Genomic DNA, 21,947 nt, shown 5'->3' with positions numbered 1-21,947 from the left:
CTAACACAAACTGTTCTTGCCTAGGCAATGTGAGATATATTCTCCTTCTAGGAAAAACTGGTATTTGCTTCCTTTACCTTTTCCTAGTCCTTCTAAATATCTTAGACATGTGACATGGCATTTTTTGATGGGGAAGTAACAGAGAAACTTCAGGAGTAAGAGATGGGAAAGGATAAAATTTAAGAGTTGATGTACAGTGTAAACAGCACTAGATTGCTCAGGACACAGGTCACTTAAGCTCTAGTCTTACATCTGTTACTCAGAAGCCATGTAACATTAAGGAAATAATTTTACCCATCCAGATGTTAATAACATAAGAAGGTTAGAGTAAGCTTTAACCCCTTAGCCAGCTCTAACATCCTAAGAATGTTAGAAATCTATGCCAACAGGTTAGGCTTTAATCCACATAATCTCCTAAATATTAAAAAACTGAAGAGCTAACTTAAAGACATGGTATTTAAACTTGGGAAATTCTTTCAACGTTTATTCTTATTAGGCTCTTTCATAACTCAGAGATGTTAATTTATATTCTGTTGACTAGTTTCCTTTTTTCTTTCATAAAAAGCATTAGTGGGTATGCTGAATATGAATATAACTCTCTACAACATCAGTAACTCTGGGGATGAAATCAGAGCAATCAGTATTCAAAATCCCAGCTCCACCAATATCTAACTTTGTACCTCTGGAACACATAGTCGCACTAAGTCTCTGCTTCATCATCTGTAAATTAGGGAAGATAACTAACTTAAAAATTGTTAAGATGATCAAATAAAATAGTGCATAAAAGTAGAAAGCACGGTGCCCAAACAAAGCAGAATTCAGTAAGTGGTAATTATTTCTGTTACCATCATAAGTAATTTTACACTAATACCTAACCTTCCCTAGCTAAGACCTTTGCTTAATGTGGTAACATCTACCATAGGTTAGCTTTGGAGGAACCTGCCCTGCCACTTTATACCTTTCTTTAGCATCACAATGTCACAAAGATCTTTGGAAACTGTAGAGAGTCACTGATATAAAGTGGATTTTTCTATTAGAAATCAAAGGTTAGACAATATAATCTATTCTAGTACCTTAGTATTTCAAAAATGTTTGAGCAAGATTAACTCTGGAAAGTAAGGAGAATAATATAATGCCAGGTTTCAAAAAAATGAGGATGATAATAAGCAGTTATATACAATTTATTTATACAATAAATCAAGTATACATAGAGGCATTACTATTTATATGTTGGGTACTATGGGAAACATAAAGCTTCATAAGTATTATCTCTATGCTCAAAGGGTCTTTCAAGTTCCGGGGAGGTGAGATATGCACATATTTCTAATACATGGCAATATGTGACAAATATTGTAAAACTTGTACAACTAAGGTACTAATGAATTTGGAAGTGACAGAAAGCATTTTTAGTCAGGATTATCAGCAAGATATCATGAAAGATATACATTTAATCTAAACCTCAAATGTGGGTAGGTATTCAGCTGAAGAGAGAGAATAGTGGGAAAGCATTCCAAAGGGAGGGACTCACATAAAGGAGGCATGGAGGCATTAATAAGCAGCTCACATTTGGAAATAACTATTTACTTCAGCATAGCATTCAGGTAAAGATGTTCTGAAAGACAATGAAACCTAGGGCTATGTTTTAAAGAAGCTTTATTTTGTTACCTACTGCAGAACCACTGAAAGCTTTTTAACGTAAGAGCAATAATATTAAAACAGCATTCTAGGAAGATTGATGTGGAAATGGCTCATGAATGGCTTGGAATGCCTTGAACTTTAGTGGTCATAATGAGACAATAGAAAAGAGACACTGCAAAGAAAGGATTGAGATGATTTAGAGACTGAATCCAGGTAGAAGAGAGGGAAGTTTTTAATTCTCTTGCCATGCCTCCCACCTAAAGTCTTGGCTTCTAGACAAGTACCTTGTAGCAAAGAAAATAAAGTGAAGGTACAGGTTACTATAACTTGCTTAGCGTAAAGTTTCTCTCAAAACATACATCTGTATGATTATAAGCTAACGCCAAACAGTATAGCTATCCTTTTTTGTTTTCCTAGTGGCAAATAAGAGAACAGTGTTAACTCAACATAAAGGCTAGACCATTTCCACCAATTGAGGGAAGAAAAAACCTTCACAAAACCTAGAAATTTCATTTCACTGACTTCTGATAGTGATAAACATCCTGGTGTTTATGTAGGCTAATATCATAAAATTCTGTAAGTAGAAAAATATCATTAAATAGAACTACTTAAGAGACTGAATTAGGAAAGAGATTCATGGAAAAAGAAATTTTATTTATTTTTAAATGTATTAACAAATCTAAACAACAATTAGATACTGACTTTATGAAACTGGGTTTGAATATAAAAAAATGAAGAACTATTTTAAAAAATCTCTACATTATTAATCTAAGTTATCTATGAAGAAAAATTTAAGGGAGATGAGATACAGACAACTCTAACATAAGGCATTATGTGATAAATGCTACAAAAATTGTATAATTGTTAAAAATAATTGAAAACCAAAAAAAAACAGTTTTTGCCAGGATTACCAGAAAATCTTAATAAGCCAAAAATAAATTAATAACTTTTACTAGTACTTATTAAATTTTGTCTTAGGGTTTTTTGTTCTTTAAAACTGTAAATGATTCTAATTCTTCCACTTGTTCTTCATAATATATAAATAAACCAGTATGCGCCTTTGATGTACAACCTTTGTTAGAAATCTCAATTTTGCAAGGTAAATGTATGTGGTACTGGAACAGTTTGCATATTTTTAAAAAATACCAAAATCCATGCATTTAATAAATATGTATTTTTAGAAAAAATTCTACCTTTCCTTCATCCATTGGGTTATCACTTATATGGACAACTGGTCCTGGGTGAGATTTAGATGACCTAAAATAGAATAGTAAGATTTTTTCTTAATTAAAAATTTCAATACAACTATATATTCATCACAGTGAAATCAATGAATGGAAAATAAAGATACATTTATAAAGGAGGAAAACAATTCAGTAAGTGATCAATAAGAGATGTAGAGTTCTTAATATGGATCAAGATAGGACTCAGAAGAAAAATACGGGTGGGGATGGATGGGTTAAATAGATGATGAGGATTAAGGAGTGCATTTGTAATGAGCACTGGGTGTTGTATGGAAGTGTTGAAACACCATATTGTACCCCTGAAACTAATATTACACTGTATGTTACCTAACTGGAATTTAAATTAAAAAAAAATAGGAATTGGAAGAAAAAGAGTGACACCAATACAAGTCAGCAAAATTTATTAAGTATACTTTCTATATAGGAAAGAATCTTCAATTTAGTATTTTAGCACAAAAAAAAAAAAAACCTATTCTCATCGTATAATTCTCAGAATTAATATTTTTAAATAAAGCATCATCTAAAATATTACTATCTTATTTTACTCAACTCTAGCCTCCAACTGGAGCATCTCATCCAGTTTCATAGTTCACATGAAAAATAGGAAAAATTCTATTATGTTTTTTAAAAAGTGAACAAAAGTAATGCCACTGTACTTGGTCAGAGGAAAAAAAAAGTCATACAGTAGCTAAGAATGGAGCTGAACTTATGCCCATACTGTAGGAATAAGCACCTCTCTATTCATAAATTCCGAGGGCTGAGACACCAGTCCACTTCATGAGAGACCTTTGTGAAACCGTACAGACATCTGCACTAGGCCTACCCACTAGATGTTGTGATCAACTCACAGAACAGACAGCAAAAACCCACACCTTGTACCAAGGGACTGAGATATGATAACATCCCTGCCATAGGAAGGAAAACGAGGCTTAATACACTATATAACAGGTGCACCAAGACATTACTTAAGAGAAATGCTACAGGGCGCCTGGGTGGCTCAATCGGTTAAGCGTCTGTCTTCGGCTCAGGTCATGATCCCGGGGTCCTGGGATTGAGCCCCGCATCGGGCTCCCTGCTCTGCGTGGAGCCTGCTTCTCCCTCTCCCACTCCCCCTGCTTGTGTTCCCTCTCTCGCTGTGTCTCTCTCTGTCAAATAAATAAATAAAATCTTTAAAAAAAAAAAAGAGAGAAATGCTACAAATTTACCTTTAATGTCAAATTCTGTGGAACTATTTGTTTAAAAAACACTGAAAATGAATCTTGCCAATATCCTTAAATTTTGATTTTTATGTCTAAATAATATAAGGAAAAACTTGAGATAAGATATAAAAGATAAGATTCTAACAGAGTGCAAAGTTAGTGCTAAGGATCCTTAGGGCCTTACAGCTCAACCCTGTTCTTGTTGTTGCTAAAGGAAAACAATCATTATATCAAAATTAGGGAAAATTACTGTCAAATTCTGTAATGTTACCTTGCAAACATTTACATTATATTTGTTGATTAAAACATATCAAGTAGTGATTTAGATCAATGTTTTCTAAACATTGGTGGCAACCCATTAGTGGGGCATGAGCAGCATTTGAAAGAAAAATAACTAGAAGTTAAAAGTACGCAGAAAAAAAAAAAAGTGGAGTGTTTATCACCTAAGAATTTTTTCATTAAACTTGTGCTATAGTCTGGGGGCGCCTGGGTGGCTCAGTTGGTTAAGCGACTGCCTTCAGCTCGGGTCATGATCCTGGAGTCCCGGGATCGAGTCCCGCATTGGGCTCCCTGCTCAGCAGGGGGTCTGCTTCTCCCTCTGACCCTCTTCCCTCTTGTGCTGTCTCTCATTCTCTCTCTCAAATAAATAAATAAAAAATCTTTAAAATAAAATAAAATAAACTTGTGCTATAGTCTGTATATACATACACATGTCATATATGCATATGTTCATCTATCTATAAAGGCTTTAAACTTACAAACTGCTAATAATATTTAGAAAAGGCTAATAAACTGTGTTTAATATCAAGAATGTCTGACATATTTAATTCCACATAGATTTACTGATTAGCTATTATATAAAGATATCATATATGGTATGGAATACGTGCTCAAACTCACAGTTCAATGGCTTTATTCCACATAATGACGTAGCCTGAGAGTGTGAAGGACTCCACATTGACAATATGTATATTACCTCGCTCAGTGCCCACATAGAGCCACTTACTCTGGAAAGGCAGATGGCAAAATGTAACCCTGAAAGAGAAAATATAGCCAAAAAGGCAATTAGAAAAATGTCTGTAAATTTTATTAATTGCATTTGAGGGTTAATCATGATATATAATTTAGGAAAGCAAAAATGACATACAACCAGATTTACCTACTCATTGTGATTAATATTTAATATGCAAATTCAACTTATATGTCAAACATAAGACCTTACAGTAAATAGACAGCATGGCTTGACAGAAAGATGAGCTTTAAAGTCAGTGTTTCAAATCTATGTCAGTCACTGTGCTACTTTAGGCACATCACAATTTTTTTTTTCATTTTTTTAATGTAAATTCAATTAGCCAACATACAGTACATCATTAGTTTTATATGTAGTGTTCAATGATTCATCAGTTACATATAACACCCAGTGCTCATCACATCACAAGGCACATCACAAATTTAACCATTAAGCCACAAACTGTAAGTCTAATACCCACATGACCCCAAGGTACTATTATATTTCTTAGGAGTTATTAAAACACTAATCCATCTCATCACCTGTGCTTACTATTCCTTCCTCAAAATGCTCCGCCGGTTCATGTTTTTCTTCTTTTCAAGTTTCAGTTCAAATACCACCTTTATTCAAATTGATATCCCAATACTTCGTATCTTTGTTAGTCTAGACTTTTAAGAGAGGTAGGGTCTACCTTCCTCACTAACTTGTAAGCCTCATGGAGGGCAGAGATCCTCCACACTGAGGCTTAGACAACTATCTCTTCCTATGTCATGATGATATGATAGGCCTTCACTAACAAATTATAATTTACATGCATGTATTAAACTTTATTATCATTCCAACAATTTCAAACACTTTCTATTAATAGCTCATTTGACTTCATGATCAAGAATGGACATTATCTTGTCCATCTTGTCCTTTTTGTAGCACTTATTTTTAGTAAAAAAAATTAGTATGTTATGAAATCATATAATGGTCTTTTTTTCAGACTACCTATCGTGTCTCTCAAATATTCTATTTAAAATTTCCATGGAGCACTGGGTGTTATATGCAAACAATGAATCATGGAACACTACATCAAAAACTAATGATGTAATGTATGGTGATTAACATAACATAATAATAATAAAAAAATTTCCATAGAATAGTACTTCAAATAATACACAATGATAATCAGTGCTAGACTGTCAACAGGGACACTAGGTTTTAGGCAAGATATAGCACACACAATATTGTTATTCCCATTACCACAATATACATACAGAAAATTTTCAAGATGAAAATACTTAGAAAAAATAAGTGTACATGCAACTCATGGTCTACTTCCTCAAGGGAATGTTCATTTAGATAATTACTTAAGGTTCATCATCTGTATTTTTTGTTGAGGGTTTTATATAATAACAGGTCATCTTTCTAAGGGATTTATATAAACTTAACTAAAGCACAGAAATGTCTACTGCATCAAAAAAACATTTTATAGTACCCTATTACTTCACACAGCAGTAAGTCCACAGTACCTTTCTGAAAACTCTAGGGCATATAGGTTTCAGAATTCTGAATTTTCCAAATTTTAAAAAGTACATAATGCAAATTCTGTATATCACCTAAAGTGGGAGTATCTCATAAACGCATTATATATTTTAAGGTATAATTCTGGCAGTCTTTTTTCTAATTGAGATATAATTTTCATGTAATATTATATTAATTTCAAATGTACACCATAATGATTCAATATATGTGTATATATTGCAATATGATCACAATAAGTCTAGTTGAAATATCCATCACCACACATATAGTTAGAAATATTTTTTTCCTGTGATGAGAACTTTTAAGATCTTCTACTCTCCTAGCAACTTTCAAATATACAATACAGTATTATTTATTACCTATAGTCACTGGCAGTTTCTTAAAAAGTTAAACATACAACTACTGTGATGGACCCATTCCATTCTTAGGCATTTACCCAAGAAAAAGAAAAACATAGGTCTATACAAGACTTATACACAGATGATCCATAGCAGTCTGATAATAGCCAAAAACTGGAAACAATCCAAATGTCCAAATGTCCATCAACAGGTAAATGGATGAACAAATTGTTACGTACCTATAACAAAATGCTATTCAGTAGTAAAAAGGAATAAACTACTAATACGTGCAACAACGTTGATGAATCTCAAAATCCTTACCATGAGGGAAAGAAGCGAGACAAAAATACATATTGTATGATTCCATTTATATACAACTTATATGCAATAGGAAATGCAAACGAATCTATTGTAACAGAAAGCAGATCAATGGTTACCTGGAGATTGTGGAGATGGAGGCTAGAAACAGAAGAGGGGAGGGATGACCCCAAGGAAACACTTTGGGGTGATTTGTATGTTTGTTACCTTGATTATGATGACAGTTTCATGGGTGTATATATGTGTCAAAATTTATCAAAGTGACACTTTAAATATGTGCAGCTTATTGTATGTTAATTATACCCTAAATAAAGCTGTTTTAAAATTTTTTGTTTTCAGAGATTTGTGGACTTAGCGATTATGAAAATAGATCGTGATTCTGATTATACACAGGCATAAGCTCTGGAATTAGACTGCCTGTTTTTAATTTCCAGCTCTGTTTGCTTGTTAGCATGAGAATTTAGGCAAACCACTCAATCTCTCAGAGCCTCAGTTTCTAAGCAGTAAAGGACATCTACCTGACAGTGTTCCCCGGAGGATCAAATAAGACAAAGCCTGGTAGATGCTTAAAATGGGGCCTGAAACAGATAAGTGTTCAATAAATGTTAGCTAATTGTTATTAAGTGATAGTCTACTAACTAAAAGTTCCAGGCAAATTTTAATTATCTGAAGTATATAAAAGTAGCAACAACAAGCCAGGTATAAAATGAACAATGTAATAAACCTAAAAACAGCCATTTCATTCGAAATGTGTTGTAAACTAAAACATGAATGGAGCAAAACGTCTTGAAAATTCAAAAATAATTTCAACATAAATAAGCCAAAATAATAACCAGATTTAAAAAACCAGAAATATCCAACTTCCAGATCTGTTCCACTACTCTGCAATTCTCCTTTATTCTTCACTCTACAAAGCAGTAGTTACTGACTTGTTTAACACAATTACATAGCCCATCTTTGATTTTAATACTAACAAAATTATTTACATAATATGCTTCAAAAACTTAAACTTATCTCCTTAACGGCAGAGATTCTGGATATATTCATAAAATATTTTCTATTCCCAGTCCAACAGCATACTGCAGCTGTTTCTCAAATATTTAAAGAAACAAAGTAAGAATAAATTCTTCAATGTTCAGCAAAAAATCTGGAACTTCTCGCTGGATTCACTTTTTCAATATTAGCTGCCATCATAAGTTTTTTCTCAATTATAAAACCAACCTATATTGCTGAAAAATTTTAAGCATCTTTGTTTTTTGGAAGTGAAAACAAACTACTACTTAACATTTTAAGAAGGAACTTAATTAAAATTACCCATCACCAAAACTTTAAGATGGTCCCTAGAATGAGTCTTGTATAGAAATAACAGGAGTGTATTAGTACAATGCACCATATTTAAAAATTAGTCTGCTCCATATCTATCCTCATTATTTGATTCAGTTGAGGAGGGGGGAGTCACATGGTTTTTATTACAATTAAGAATTTCTTAATTAGCAAATTTTAATGGCTCTGAACAAATGAGAATAGGAATAGTGAGAAAACTAAAATTCCGTATTGCAACCAAATAAAATACCATGCCAGTGATTTAGGAAAAGGCCAGTAAGAAAATGTGGTCCCCCAAAACATACTACTAGAAAAGCAACTCAATCAACATGACCTGCTAAGAACTGCAAGATCATAAATTTGTGGGCAATTTAATCAGTCACCAAAATATAAAACTGGTTGTTGAGACAAACTGGACTTATATTTAATGGGTTCTTTCAATATTTGTTATACAAAATGACTATATTTCCTTGTTTAATAAAATAAAAATCTGGGTGCCTGGGTGGCTCAGTCGGTTAAGCGTCTGCCTTCGCTCAGGTCATGATCTCAGGGTCCTGGGATGGAGCCCCATGTTGGGCTCCCTCCTCAGCTGGGAGTCTGCTTGTCCCTCTGTACTCCCTAACTCATGTTTGCATGCTCTCTCTCTCTCAAATAAATAAAATCTTTAAAAAAATAATAAAACAAAAATCTTAGCTTTCTTTGTTGAAAGTTTAAAGAATAGTTAAAGCATAACTGCACAGGCTTTGAAGTAATAAACTGATGAAGAAATTATATTATTTAAAAGGAGTCACACTGAATGGAGCACTTAAAACTATACATATATACACATGTATATATATGTATATGTGTGCATGTGTGCATGTGTGTGTAGAGAAAGAGAGATGTGTTGTCAATTATTCTAAGAAAGTGATCCATGATAGAAAGCTAGTATTTTTCAGTAAAAGCAGTCATGAAACAAATGGCACTAAATAGCCATGGGACAAAGAGATTTCAAATTTAAAGAGTTTAGATTAACAGATGTGCAAAGAAACATTGAAAACAGAAAGTTTCAGCAAAGTAAATATCACTATACTACTACAGAAATGTCCCCCAAGAGGTCTCCTCTCCCTCCCTGTATCCTCCCCCTTGTATAGTCTCTCCCAACACTGATTCTAGGATCTTGTGACTTGTACTAGCCACTGAGACATTAGCAGCCCTGCCACAAGCGAAGATATGAAAAGCACTTGCACATTGGGGCCTGCCCTCTTTCTTATGCTTTTAGAACCCAGGTGCCATGTGATGAAGCTCAGACAAACCTGTTGGGATACTCTGGCCCAGCCCACAGCCAGCACCAACCAACAGACACATAAGGCAAGCTAGATCATCCAATCCAGTTGAGCAGCCAGGTAACTACGGTTGCGTAAGTGACTACAGGGACAGACTACTTCTGCTGAGCTCAACCCAAGTGCTGACCCACAGAACGGTGACCAAACAAAATGGCTGTTATTTTAGCCTTTCAAGTTTGGGGATATTTGGATATGCAGCAATAGATAACTGACCTGTTATTTAATATAATCCATCCACCAAAATCTTTTTATTTGAAAAGTTATAAAAGCATATAGGAAAAACAAATTCTTTTATTTCTTAGAATTAAATTAAAAAGACCCCAGGAAAATTTTAAGAATGCCACCAGTGCATTTATCATGAAGCTCAAACATTACCTTTGGTTGAAACTCATGACTCTTGTTCTTCATACACTTTTATTATAAAGATTTTTATTTTAAGGTAATATAGATCACAGTAAATGATAGTGACTTTGGTTTTTACTGATACCAGGACACCAAGTTAATTTAAGTTTATGTGCTGACATATTAAAGTGTAATGTTATAATGAAAATAATTAAAATAACATATTGAGATTCACATGAAAGACATTAAAACTCAGTAAACACTAGTAAGATCAGGTATTATAAGAATGGTATATTAAATTGAGCCTGAAAAGGTACTTTAAAATGAATAATAAGGAGCCCCCCAAAAAAAGTGTGTGACTGAATCAAATGTATTAGAAATACATAGATAATCAAGTTGAATTCCCCCAGATTGTCACTAAATGGAGTTGTATTCTAGTTTCCTCTACAGGACTTAAAAATCGATATACTCATTCTACACAAAGTTGTTACTAGGAACACAATTTCTGTATTTGCTTAAGGGACTTAAAAAATGCAACATACTACATGTTAAGAAGTGATATATATCTCCTATTCACTATTTAGCTTTAGCAGCAGTTTGTCAAGTACTATATAGTCAACAAGCACCGAATTTGGAAGATTTAATTATTACCTATTTTAACACAAGAACACATACAGTCTAAGTAATGTTGAAATTAATCATCCATAAACAAGGGCATAAATACACATGTGTATTTAATCCATAAGGATTTTTGAACCAATAAGTTCATCTATATGCCTGTTATCACCATTAAATCAGCCCAACATGACAGGAAATATGCCATCACTTTTATATTCTCAGCAAATACCATACCATCTTTTACCTAATAAGTACTTAATTCATTAAATGAACAAATAGACTACATAAAATGTGAGAACTTATTATGTTATTTAACAAAACAATCAGATATTCCTGACTTACTCCCTCTCTATCTTCATGGCTTAGGACTAATTTAAACCATTATTACTGACTGTCAAATCAATTCCTCGCTGCCCCCAGAGTTATCTTTTCAAAGCCAAGAGAAATCATATCTTACTTGGAAGACCCTAATGGCTTCCTATCGTCTACCATAATGCTTCCTAAATTTTTAGTGACACTGTGGTATGTATATCTGGGAAAAGGGTGCAGAGTTATAGTGTGCTGGATCTGGTCAACTAGTACTCAGTATCCTCTTCCATATTCTTCTCTATGCCTTCCTGTTCTACAGATACTAGAAAGCTAAAACTTCTATCTCCCAGATTGTCCCATAGCTAAAGTTCCAGATGAGATTAAGTTTTTATCAACTGCATGTGCTTGAGATTTGCAGGCAAAAGGAGGCACAGACCATCTTTCTGGTGCTGTTTCTGCTGACAAGGGCATTCAAGGAAACCTGAGTGGCAAGAGCTAGTTATGACAGCAGTGGGGACCTGACACAACATTCCAAGTTCTTTTTTTTTACATAAACTACTTAAATTTATCAATTCCATTTACAATAGCACCAAAACCATAAGATACCTAGGAATTAACCTAACCAAAGAGATAAAGGATCTATACTCTAGAAACTACAGAATACTTATGAGAGAAATGGTGGAAGAGACAAAGAGATGGAAAAACATTCCATGTTCATGGATTGGAAGAATAAAAATTGTTAAAATGTCTATGCTGCTCAGAGCAATCTACATTTTCAGTGCCATCCCTATCAAAATAGCATTGGCATTTTTCACAGAGCAGGAACAAACAATCCTAAAATTTGTATGGAACCAGAAAAGACCCCAGATAGCCAGGGGAATGTTGAAAAAGAACACCAAAGCTGGGGGCATCACGATGCCTGACTTCAAGCTATACTACAAAGTTGTGATCATCAAGACAGCATGGTATTGGCACAAAAACAGACATATAGATCAATGGAACAGAATAGAGATCCCAGAAATAGACCCTCAACTCTATGGTCAACTAATCTTCAACAAAGCAGGAAAAAATATCCAGTGGAAAAAAGACAGTCTCTTCAGTAAATGGTGCTGGGAAAATTGGACAGCCACAAGCAGAAGAATGAAACTGGACCATACTATTACACCATACACAAAGATAAACTCAAAATGGATGAAAGACCTCAATGCGAGACAGGAATCCATCAAAATCCTAGAGGAGAACATAAGCAATAACCTCTTCAACATCGGCCACAGCAACTTCTTTCAAGGCATGTCTCCAAAGGCAAGGGAAACAAAAGCAAAAATTAACTTTTGGGACTTCATCAAGATAAAAGCTTCTGCACAGCAAAGGAAACAGTCAACAAAACTAAGAAGCAACCCACAGAATGGGAGAAGATATTTGTAAATGACATTACAGATAAAAGGCTTGTATCCAAGATCTATAAAGAACTTATCAAACTCAACACCCAAAAAACAAATAATCCAGTCAAGAAATGGGCAGAAGACATGAACAGACACTTCTCCAAAGAAGACATACAAATGACTAACAGACACATGAAAAAATGTTCAACTTCACTAGCCATCAGGGAAATACAAATCAAAACCACAATGAGATACCACCTTACACCAGTTAGAATGGTAAAAATTAATAAGGCAGGAAACAACAAATGTTGGCAAGGATGTGGAGAAAGGGAACCCTCTTAAACTGTTGGTGGGAATGCAAGGTGGTACAGTCACTCTGGAAAACAGTATGGAGATTCCTCAAGATGTTAAAAATAGAGCTACCCTATGACCCAGCAATTGCACTACTAGGTATTTACACTAAAGATGCAGATGTAGTGAAAGGAAAGGGCACATGTACCCCAATGTTTATACCAGCAATATCCACAATAGCTAAATTGTGGAAGGAGCAGAGATGAATGAATAAAGAAGATATGGTTCGTATATACAAGGGAATATTACTCAGCCATCAGAAAAGATGAATACCTACCATTTGCATCGACATGAATGGAACTGGAGGGGATAATGCTAAGTGAAATAAGTCAAGCAGAGAAAGACAATTATCATATGGTTTCATTCATATGTGGAAAATAACGAATAGCACAGAGGACCATAGGGGAAGGGAGGGAAAACTGAAGGGGAAGAAATCAGAGAGGGAAACAAACCATGAGAGACTCCAGACTCCAGGAAACAAACTGAGGGTTAAAGAAGGGAGGGAGAGGGGAATAGGGTAGCCAGATGATGGGTATTAAGTTGGGCATGTGTGGTGATGAGCACTGGGTGTTATATGCAACTAATGAATCATTGAACACTACATAAAAAACTAATGATGTACTATATGTTGGTTAACTCAACATAAAAAAAAAAAAGAGCATTCCAAGTTCTACTCCTGAGATTCATGTGCTGAGAGGCAGCTGTATGGCAATAATCGTAATTCTTGAAACTCAATAGTTCTAGCACCCTTCTCAGTATTTTGTAAACAGCTACATTCCTGAACTGAATTCCCTTGTGCTTAATACCTACACTGGTTTCTATTCCTGCACTAAACCCTTACTCACATACCAAGAAATGCACCAATCTGTACCTTATCTTTTTTTTTTTTTTTTAAGATTTTATTTATTTATTTGACAGAGAGAGACACAGCGAGAGAGGGAACACAAGCAGGGGGAGTGGGAGAAGGAGAAGCAGGCTCCCCGCAGTGCAGGGAGCCCGATGCGGGACTCGATCCCAGGACTCTGGGATCATGACCTGAGCCGAAGGCAGTCGCTTAACCAACTGAGCCACCCAGGTGCCCCAATCTGTAGCTTATCTATATGATGGTCTACAATGACCAAAAAATACCCACTTGCAATATGTCTTGTTCAGATAATGTTATTCATTTTAAGATTGAAAGTTGGAAAAAGGTTGAGAATATAACTTTCTTATAATTATATAAAAGGCCTTTCATGAAGCAGACCTTTTCTACCCTTCTAAAATTATCCTCTCTGGACAACATACCTAACCATGTTTAACTAGATACAGTGCCCTAAGCATGAGAGATTTCTTCATGGCTATCCATCTGAACATAATGGAAAGTCCCTTTGCCCTTTGTCAATGTAGGAAATTCCCACTAAATCCCACGGGCTCTTTTGTAATGTTTTACCTTAAATTCTCAAAACATGGTGATACATCCTTTTGCTGGTTAGTCTTTAAAATTTCATAAGAAAATTTCACTACATATTATATCACATTTTCCATCGCATTATAATTTGCCATTTCACCTCCCTTAGCCAGTTATAACTTCTATGTCTCGAGACTTTATCACAGTCTTTGCATGCACCAGAATCTCAATGTTTACCAAACGAATACACAAGAAAATAAAAAAGAAGGTATTTGATATTTTTCTTAAATTAACTGTACCTGATATTGTCCTGTTATTAGAAGAAAACTTAAGTTTGCAATAATGAACATGGAAATGTATTAAAAATAACAGCAGAGTCAGCTGAAAGCAATTTATAAATCTGTTCAAAGGGTTTCCTTTCTATTTGTCGTCTCACATCTTTTCTGATAAACTGTCATAGCTACTTAAAAAAAAAAAAAAGTCATATCTGTAACCCAGCAGTACAAGGTAACAAATATTTTGAAAAATAAGTTTCAGAGATCTTTGAAGGTCATTTTACATTTGTATTGATTTACTGTTTTATTAGTTACATCTCAGTTTTTATAAAACATTTAAGAACTTTTGAAAACATGTCCAAATAAATCATATTAACCTTTCTTGTGAAATGAGACCTTAACATCATCAATGACTATCAAAAAAAAAAAAAAAAAAAACAAAACAAAACTGAGTATCAACTGAATATTGGTAAGTAAACAGTGAATAACAAATAGGAAAGCAGTATATATCAACTATATAGAAATAACAACATCTGAAAAAACTGTCCCTGTTATTTGGGGGATTTCTTAAAGTTCTGTTTTTAATGATCTTACCTTGAGGAGGAATGAAAATGCCAGAGTATTTTATATAACAAATGTTATGATAAACAAAAGTTGCTGGTCTTTTCTTTTTTTTTTTAAAGATTTTATTTATTTATTCATGAGAGATAGAGAGAGAGGCGCAGAGGCAGAGGGAGAAGCAGGCTCCCAAGGAGCAGGGAGCCCGATGTGGGACTCGATCCCAGGATCCTGGGATCATGACCTGAGCCGAAGGCAGACGCTTAACGACTGAGCCACCCAGGTGTCCCCAAAAGTTGCTGGTCTTATCAGCAACTGTTAACTACACCTTTTTTTGCATTTTTGTATTAGATTGTTCTTTATTGTACAGACAGGTATACTCTAAATATCTTCCAATCTATGCCTATGTATTTTTAATTATTAAAGCTTCTCTCTCTCTTTAAATATATATCTATCTCACAATATATACAGCGAGATATACACAAATATGACATTATTTGTACATTTATACAAACTTACTAACTAAAATGATTTTTCTTAAGATTTTTTTTTTTTTTAAGATTTTATTTGACAGAGACAGACACAGCCAGAGAAGGAACACAAGCAGGGGAGTGTGAGAGGGAGAAGCAGGCCTCCCAATGAGCTAATTTCTAAAAGCTTTATAATCATTTTTGATATCTAATATCTGATATCTAATAAAATAAGTCCCACCAGCTCACATTTCTGTTTCAAAATTATCTTGGTTATTCTGGGCCTTTCTTTTTTCCATATGGATTTTAGAATCAGCTTATTAAGTCCTATGAACAACCTATTAAAATTCTGAGTGGGATAGTACTAAGTTTATAAGGTTAATTAGGAAGGAAGTGACATTTTAAAACTTGAGTATTCCTTTCTATGAAGCTCTCCATTTGCTTAAGTCTTCTTTGATTCCTTCAATAGTTTTAATATTTTCCCCACATAGATCTTACACATTTTTGCTAGTGTTATTTCTAGAAACACTGTAAATTTGTTGTAAGATGTACTTTTTTCCTTCCACATACTTTCAAACTTTATGTAATTATGCTTTCGGTATAACTTTTATAAGTAGTTTAATCTCTGTGTTTTGCTGTTTTTTAACCCCGTCAGAAATCTCAAAATTTCAGTCAGTGAATTTAGCATATTTACAATGATTTTGATTACTAATATAGTTGAACTTATTTTTCCATCTTGATTAGCTCTTTTCTATAATTTTCTCTTTTCCTGATCTCTATTTTCTTCATTTCCTTTTTTTCTCCTCAAAGTTTTAGTATCATATTTTCTATCCTTCTAGTAAGTTATCCTTATACACTAAGACACATTAACCTCACAGCTCTCTAACAAGGTCTGAAAGAAGGACTATTTGGCGAAGAGAAGGAAAGCTCAGATAATTATCGTATTTTCTGAGTTCTTTCACAGTTGACACTGTCAGAACGTAATTTATAAAGGTATTTTTAATTCCATTATGTCAGGAGTTCTTCGAGCATTTATTAGCCCTTTCAACCTAAAGATATTTTAGCGCCACAAATTTTTTTTTTTTTAAAGATTTTATTTATTTATTTGACAGAGAGAGACAGCGAGAGAGGGAACACAAGCAGGGGGAGTGGGAGAGGGAGAAGCAGGCTTCCCATGGAGCAGGGAGCCTGACGCGGGGCTCGATCCCAGGACCCTGGCGAAGGCAGACGCTTAACAACTGAGCCACTCAGGCGCCCCACCACAAAATTTTCTTTATGCCTTCGATCACTACTTCTCCATTGTTCTGTTTTCTCCTGTCTTCACCACCAGAAATCCCTACAATTCTTAGGCTCAAATCTCCATCCTCTGCCTTCATCTTATCACTGCCATGCCCTAAAGTATTTTAATTCTTAAATTAAAATAAATAAGTTTTACCTTTAAATCAAGAGATTAAAAACAAAACAGTAGAAGAATAGAGATAAAAATCAGTAAGTTGAATATCAATAAAAGATAAAAATAAAATAAATCCACAAGCCACTTCATTTAAAAGACAAACACACAAACCTCTGACAAATCATATTAACCAAAATATGGTAAAAGAGAGAAAGGGGATATGAAGAGTATAAAAATGAATATAAGCACACAAGAATATAATAAGATACAGCCTCTGATCTTAATGAAATTGATCATATTCTGAATCATAAATATTATTGAGTGTAATATTAACCATAAATATACTCAATTCATTATAGGAAGGAAGCATGCCCTGATACCAAAATTGACAATACCAGGAAAAAAGTTATATTCTAATTTCCCAAACAAAAGTAGAAGTCCTGGGACACCTGAGTGGCTTAGTCAGTTAAGTGTCTGCCTTCGGCTCAGGTCATGATCCCGGGGTCCTGGGATGGAGCCTAGTGTCAGGCTCCCTGCTCAGTGGGGAGTCTGCTTCTCCCTTCCCCTCCGCCCCTTCTCCCCTCCAAACACGCTTGTGTTCTCCCTCTCTCCCTCTCTCCCTATCGCACGCACATGAGTGCACACGCACAATAAAATCTGTCAATGTTATTCAAAAATTTTCACAACCATATAAGAATCCTTAATATTAGGAAATCTATTAATGCCACAGATCAATAGGAAAAAAGGGAGGTAAGAAATCACACAATAATTTTAAAAAGATGCTAAAAAGGCATTCAACTAAAATTTAACTTACATAATTGACAACCGACTCTGCGAGGAAAAAAAAAGTTCTATCTCAAACCAACATCCCATATTATGCTTAACAGTAAAACCCTAGAAGAAATATTATTAAAATTATTACTAAGAAAAAGATACTTGCTATGGAAAATATCATTGAACACTTATGTAAATTTTTGCTCATACAGTAAAGCAAGAAAAGGAAAACAAAATCTTCATCTTCAAAATCACTGCAAAATTACTGCAGATGGAATTCTGCTGTACCTCCCAGGCATGCTGGTTCAGTAAAAATAAATCCATTGTTCAAAGTTCTTTATTCCCCCGATCTCACTTTTTAAATTTTTTTTTATTATTATGTTATGTTAATCACCATACATTACATCATTTGTTTTTCATGTAGTGTTCCATGATTCATTGTTTCCGTATAACACTCAGTGCTCCATGCAGAACGTGCTCTCCTTAATACCCATCACCAGGCTAACCCATCCCCCTACCCTCCTCCCCTCTAGAACCCTCAGTTTGTTTTTCAGAGTCCTTAGTCTCTCATGGTTCATCTCCCCCTCCGATTTCCCCCCCTTCATTCTTCCCCTCCTGCTATCTTCTTCTTTTTTTTTTTTTTTTAATATATAATGTATTATTTATTTCAGAGGTACAGGTCTGTGATCCATCTCACTACTTTTACAAAAAACAAAACAAAACAAAACAAAACAAAAACCACTTTAAAAGCCTTGCTATGGGCCCAGGATCAAGTAGCACTCCAAGGATAATCAAACAACCTAACTAGTTTGGGATCTATTAGTGGGAGGAATAAAGATTATATATAGAATTAGCCTGGAGCAAATACTCTCATTTTTTTCTGTTTGAAGACTTTCCTTCTCAACCTATCTCCAAGATAACCCACAAAGTCTGTGGAGCACCATGCCTTCTACAGAAGAGATTCCCCTCTGTTTCTGCAAAGGCAATGAGGTAACAATCAATCCACAATTTTTTGAGCATTTACTGATGTCAGGCATTGAGACTGCTGCTGGAAATAAAAAAAGAAAACATATACAGTTTACATTCTAATCTAGAAGACAGTCAAGGAACCAAGGCAATTACAGTAAGCATGGTTTCTGCTATTTTAGGGAAAGAGCATCATACTATGGTATAATACAAAACAGGCACAAAACCCAGACTAGGGAATTTACAGAAAAACCTGTAAAAGAAATGACAAACACAAGTTAACCATGGAACAAGAATCTTAAGTGTGTTCGGAGCAGGGAGATCAGCTCATACAAATAGGTAGGAGAGAGGATCATTCATTTAAAAAAAGGAAAGGTCAGGGTGGCTAGCTTAGAATGCATAAAGAGAGGGAGAAGCATAGTGAAATGAATTATGGTAATAACTAGAGTCATATACCTTATAAGACCTTTTAGAGAATGTTAAGTATTTAAGAGTATCAACTTCATTTTGAAAGCAGTGAAATACAGTGGACACTGGTTGTTTACCTACCTAACATCCATTTCTCAGTCCACTCCTTCCTAACATTATTCAGATATTCATTAGAGCCCATATCTTCCTCAAGTTACCCATATACTTTAGGAGACACTTAAACCAAATTGAGTTCCAGAGGTGAGCCAAACCAAACAGGGCAATTCGATGCAATTGCTGCCATTTTAAGTCAGGTAATCCCAACCTAAAACCAATTAGATATACTCCACGTATGAAGGTCAACTGATTTGGGATCTCAATTACACTTGCAAAACCCCTTCACAGCAGCACCCTGATTAGAATTGATTGAAAAATTAGAAGGTGTGTGTATACCAGGGGGAAACACCTTGGGGACCATCTTAGAATCCTGCCTCTAATAGTCTGCCCATAAGCATCTGAAGATTCACATCCCTCCCAAATGCAAAATACATTCACCTGACCCCAACATCTCTAAAGCCTCAACCAATTACAATATCAAGTCCAAAATCTCATTAAAATATCATCAACTCAAAAATCCCAAATCTCATCTAAATTTGCTGTAGATGAGAATCTTGACTGTAACCCGTTAAGTATAGCTCTTAGGCACAATTCCACCCCATCTGTAGACCTATGAAACTAAAGAGACAAATTATCTGCCCCCAAGACTCCCAGCATTCAATGGTGGGACACAGGGTAACAGTTATGGAAAGTCCTGTTCAAAACGGGGGAAAGTGGAAGGTAAAAAGGAGTCATGGTCCTTAACAGTTTTGAAATCAAGTTGGGCAAATGTTGGATTTTTCTTAATTAGGTTTCAAGGTCTGGGAATAATCCTCTGTAGCTCTCAGCTCCACCCTCTGCCTTTTTCATCCAGACAGTACTTTCCTGGAGCGGGTATTTTGATCAGCCTGCTCCTGGCGGCAGCCTCCTTTATTCTGTACTGTCTTTCAGGCTGGCAATATTCTGCTGCACAATTTCCTCAAACTGTGCATCTTAAAGCACTCTAGAGGTTCTTTGGTTTGATTGAAAAGATTGTGAAGCACACCCACGATCTCTTGTAAGAGGCCTTTGTGTAGCTGAATACTTTGACCTTTGGTCTTTAGGAGATTTTTAGTAAAAAGCTGTCCAGCCACACCATGGTTTTCTCTAAGCCATACCAAGAAACAATCTTTTTACCAGCTGGATCAGGGTAGGAATTTCCTAAGTCATCAAGTCCTGGTTCCTTTAATAATTCTTCCCTCAATTCATTTCTTTCTTCTTGCATTTTATTATAAAGCAGCAAGAAAAAAATCAGGTGGCACTTTCAACCCTTTCCTTGGAAATTTCCTCAGCTAAATATCCAAGTTAATCACTTACACATTATGCAAGGGACACTTCTGTTATGCTTCCCACCATTATATAACAAGGAACCACTTCCTCATTTCCAAAAACATGTTCCTCTCTCCTTCTAAGTCCTCACTGGCAGCAGTCTCCAAATCTAGAGCCCCACAGCCTACCCAAAGAAATTTAGACATTTCTATCATGTTCCTCAAATTTTTTCAACCTCTATTCACTGCCCAGTTCCAGAGCAATTTCCACATTCTTAGGTATTTGATACAGTAGCATCTCACTTCTAGGAACCAAAATCTGTATTAATTTTTTTTTTTTTTTGCTGTTTTAACAAATTACCACACACACACAAAAACATTTATTCTTTGTTTCTACAGGTCAGAAGTCCAGGCGCTGCGTGATCAGAGCCTCTACTCAGTCTCACAAGGCTGAAATACAAACATTAGCCAGGATGCATTCCTGTGTCCCTTTCTGGAGGCTCTGGGAAGAATCTGCTCAGAAGCTCTTCCAGATTGCTAGTAGAAATCAGTCTCATGTGGTTGTAGGACTCAATATCCTTTGCACTGAATCCCTCTCAGGTTCTGAACCTTTTGCCAGGGAGAGTCTAGTCCCAAAAAGCTTACTTGCTTCAGTTCGGTTTAGTGAGAATAATCACCCTATCCTAAGGTCAATTAATTGGGACCTCAATTACATCTACAAAATGCCGTCACCTAGATCAGCATTTGTATGGTAATGTGTGGACACCAGGGAGCAGAAATCTTGGAACCCATCTTAAAATTCAGCCTACCATACATCTATGTTTAGGAGTGGAACCGTTGGCTCATGGAATATGTGAATACTACAAAAAAATTTTCTAAGGTGACTAACAACACTCCCACCAGCAGACTATGGGAAGTTCCAATTGTGTCACATCCAAGACAGTATTTTAGCCATTCTGACGGATGTGTAGTGATATCTGGTTGTAGTATCAGTTTGCATTTTCCTCATGACTGATTTTTGTCTTCCTTTAAAAGAAGTCAGTATACTTAAAAAAAAAAAAAAAAAAATTAAAGATTGGATTAGTTATTCTGTCATGGGTTTTTAACTTAAACTTCTAAAATGGCATTGACCCATATTGTGTCATAGTTATTTTATGTCTGGGCCTCTGATGTAAGCTATTCAAGCATTTTACTCATCTTTGTTATCCTCAATACCTAGTATAATCCCTGGCACACAGAAGGCACTTAATGTTTGATGAACTGAAAGTAATTTACCTTCTAAAATGTATTTTTTTCATTTCCAAATTTAAAGCACTGCTCCCCCTCTATAGATTCCTCCTAGGCCAATCAATACTGTTACAGGAGCCAACCCTTTTTTAGCAGTCTA

At 35.1% G+C, this 21,947-nt stretch overlaps 1 protein-coding gene across 5 annotated transcripts in view; it reads right to left on the bottom strand.

The window, feature by feature from the left end:
- STXBP5 (syntaxin binding protein 5) overlaps positions 1–21,947 on the bottom strand; it is a 184,853-nt gene that overhangs the window by 125,808 nt on the left and 37,098 nt on the right. For all 5 annotated transcript variants that reach the window (XM_034990955.1, XM_034990958.1, XM_034990959.1 and 2 more), the window contains exons 5-6: positions 4,982–5,116; positions 2,832–2,895 (exon numbers count right to left, since the gene is read on the bottom strand). In XM_034990955.1, the coding sequence (XP_034846846.1) occupies positions 2,832–2,895; positions 4,982–5,116 (199 nt within the window). The remainder of the gene's footprint in view (positions 1–2,831; positions 2,896–4,981; positions 5,117–21,947) is intronic.

Source organism: Mirounga leonina, unplaced genomic scaffold, assembly GCF_011800145.1.
Source record: "Mirounga leonina isolate KUSES-001 unplaced genomic scaffold, KU_Mleo_1.0 Mir_53, whole genome shotgun sequence".
NCBI classification, from domain to species: Eukaryota; Metazoa; Chordata; class Mammalia; order Carnivora; family Phocidae; genus Mirounga; species Mirounga leonina.
This window is presented reverse-complemented; position numbering and strand designations above follow the sequence as displayed.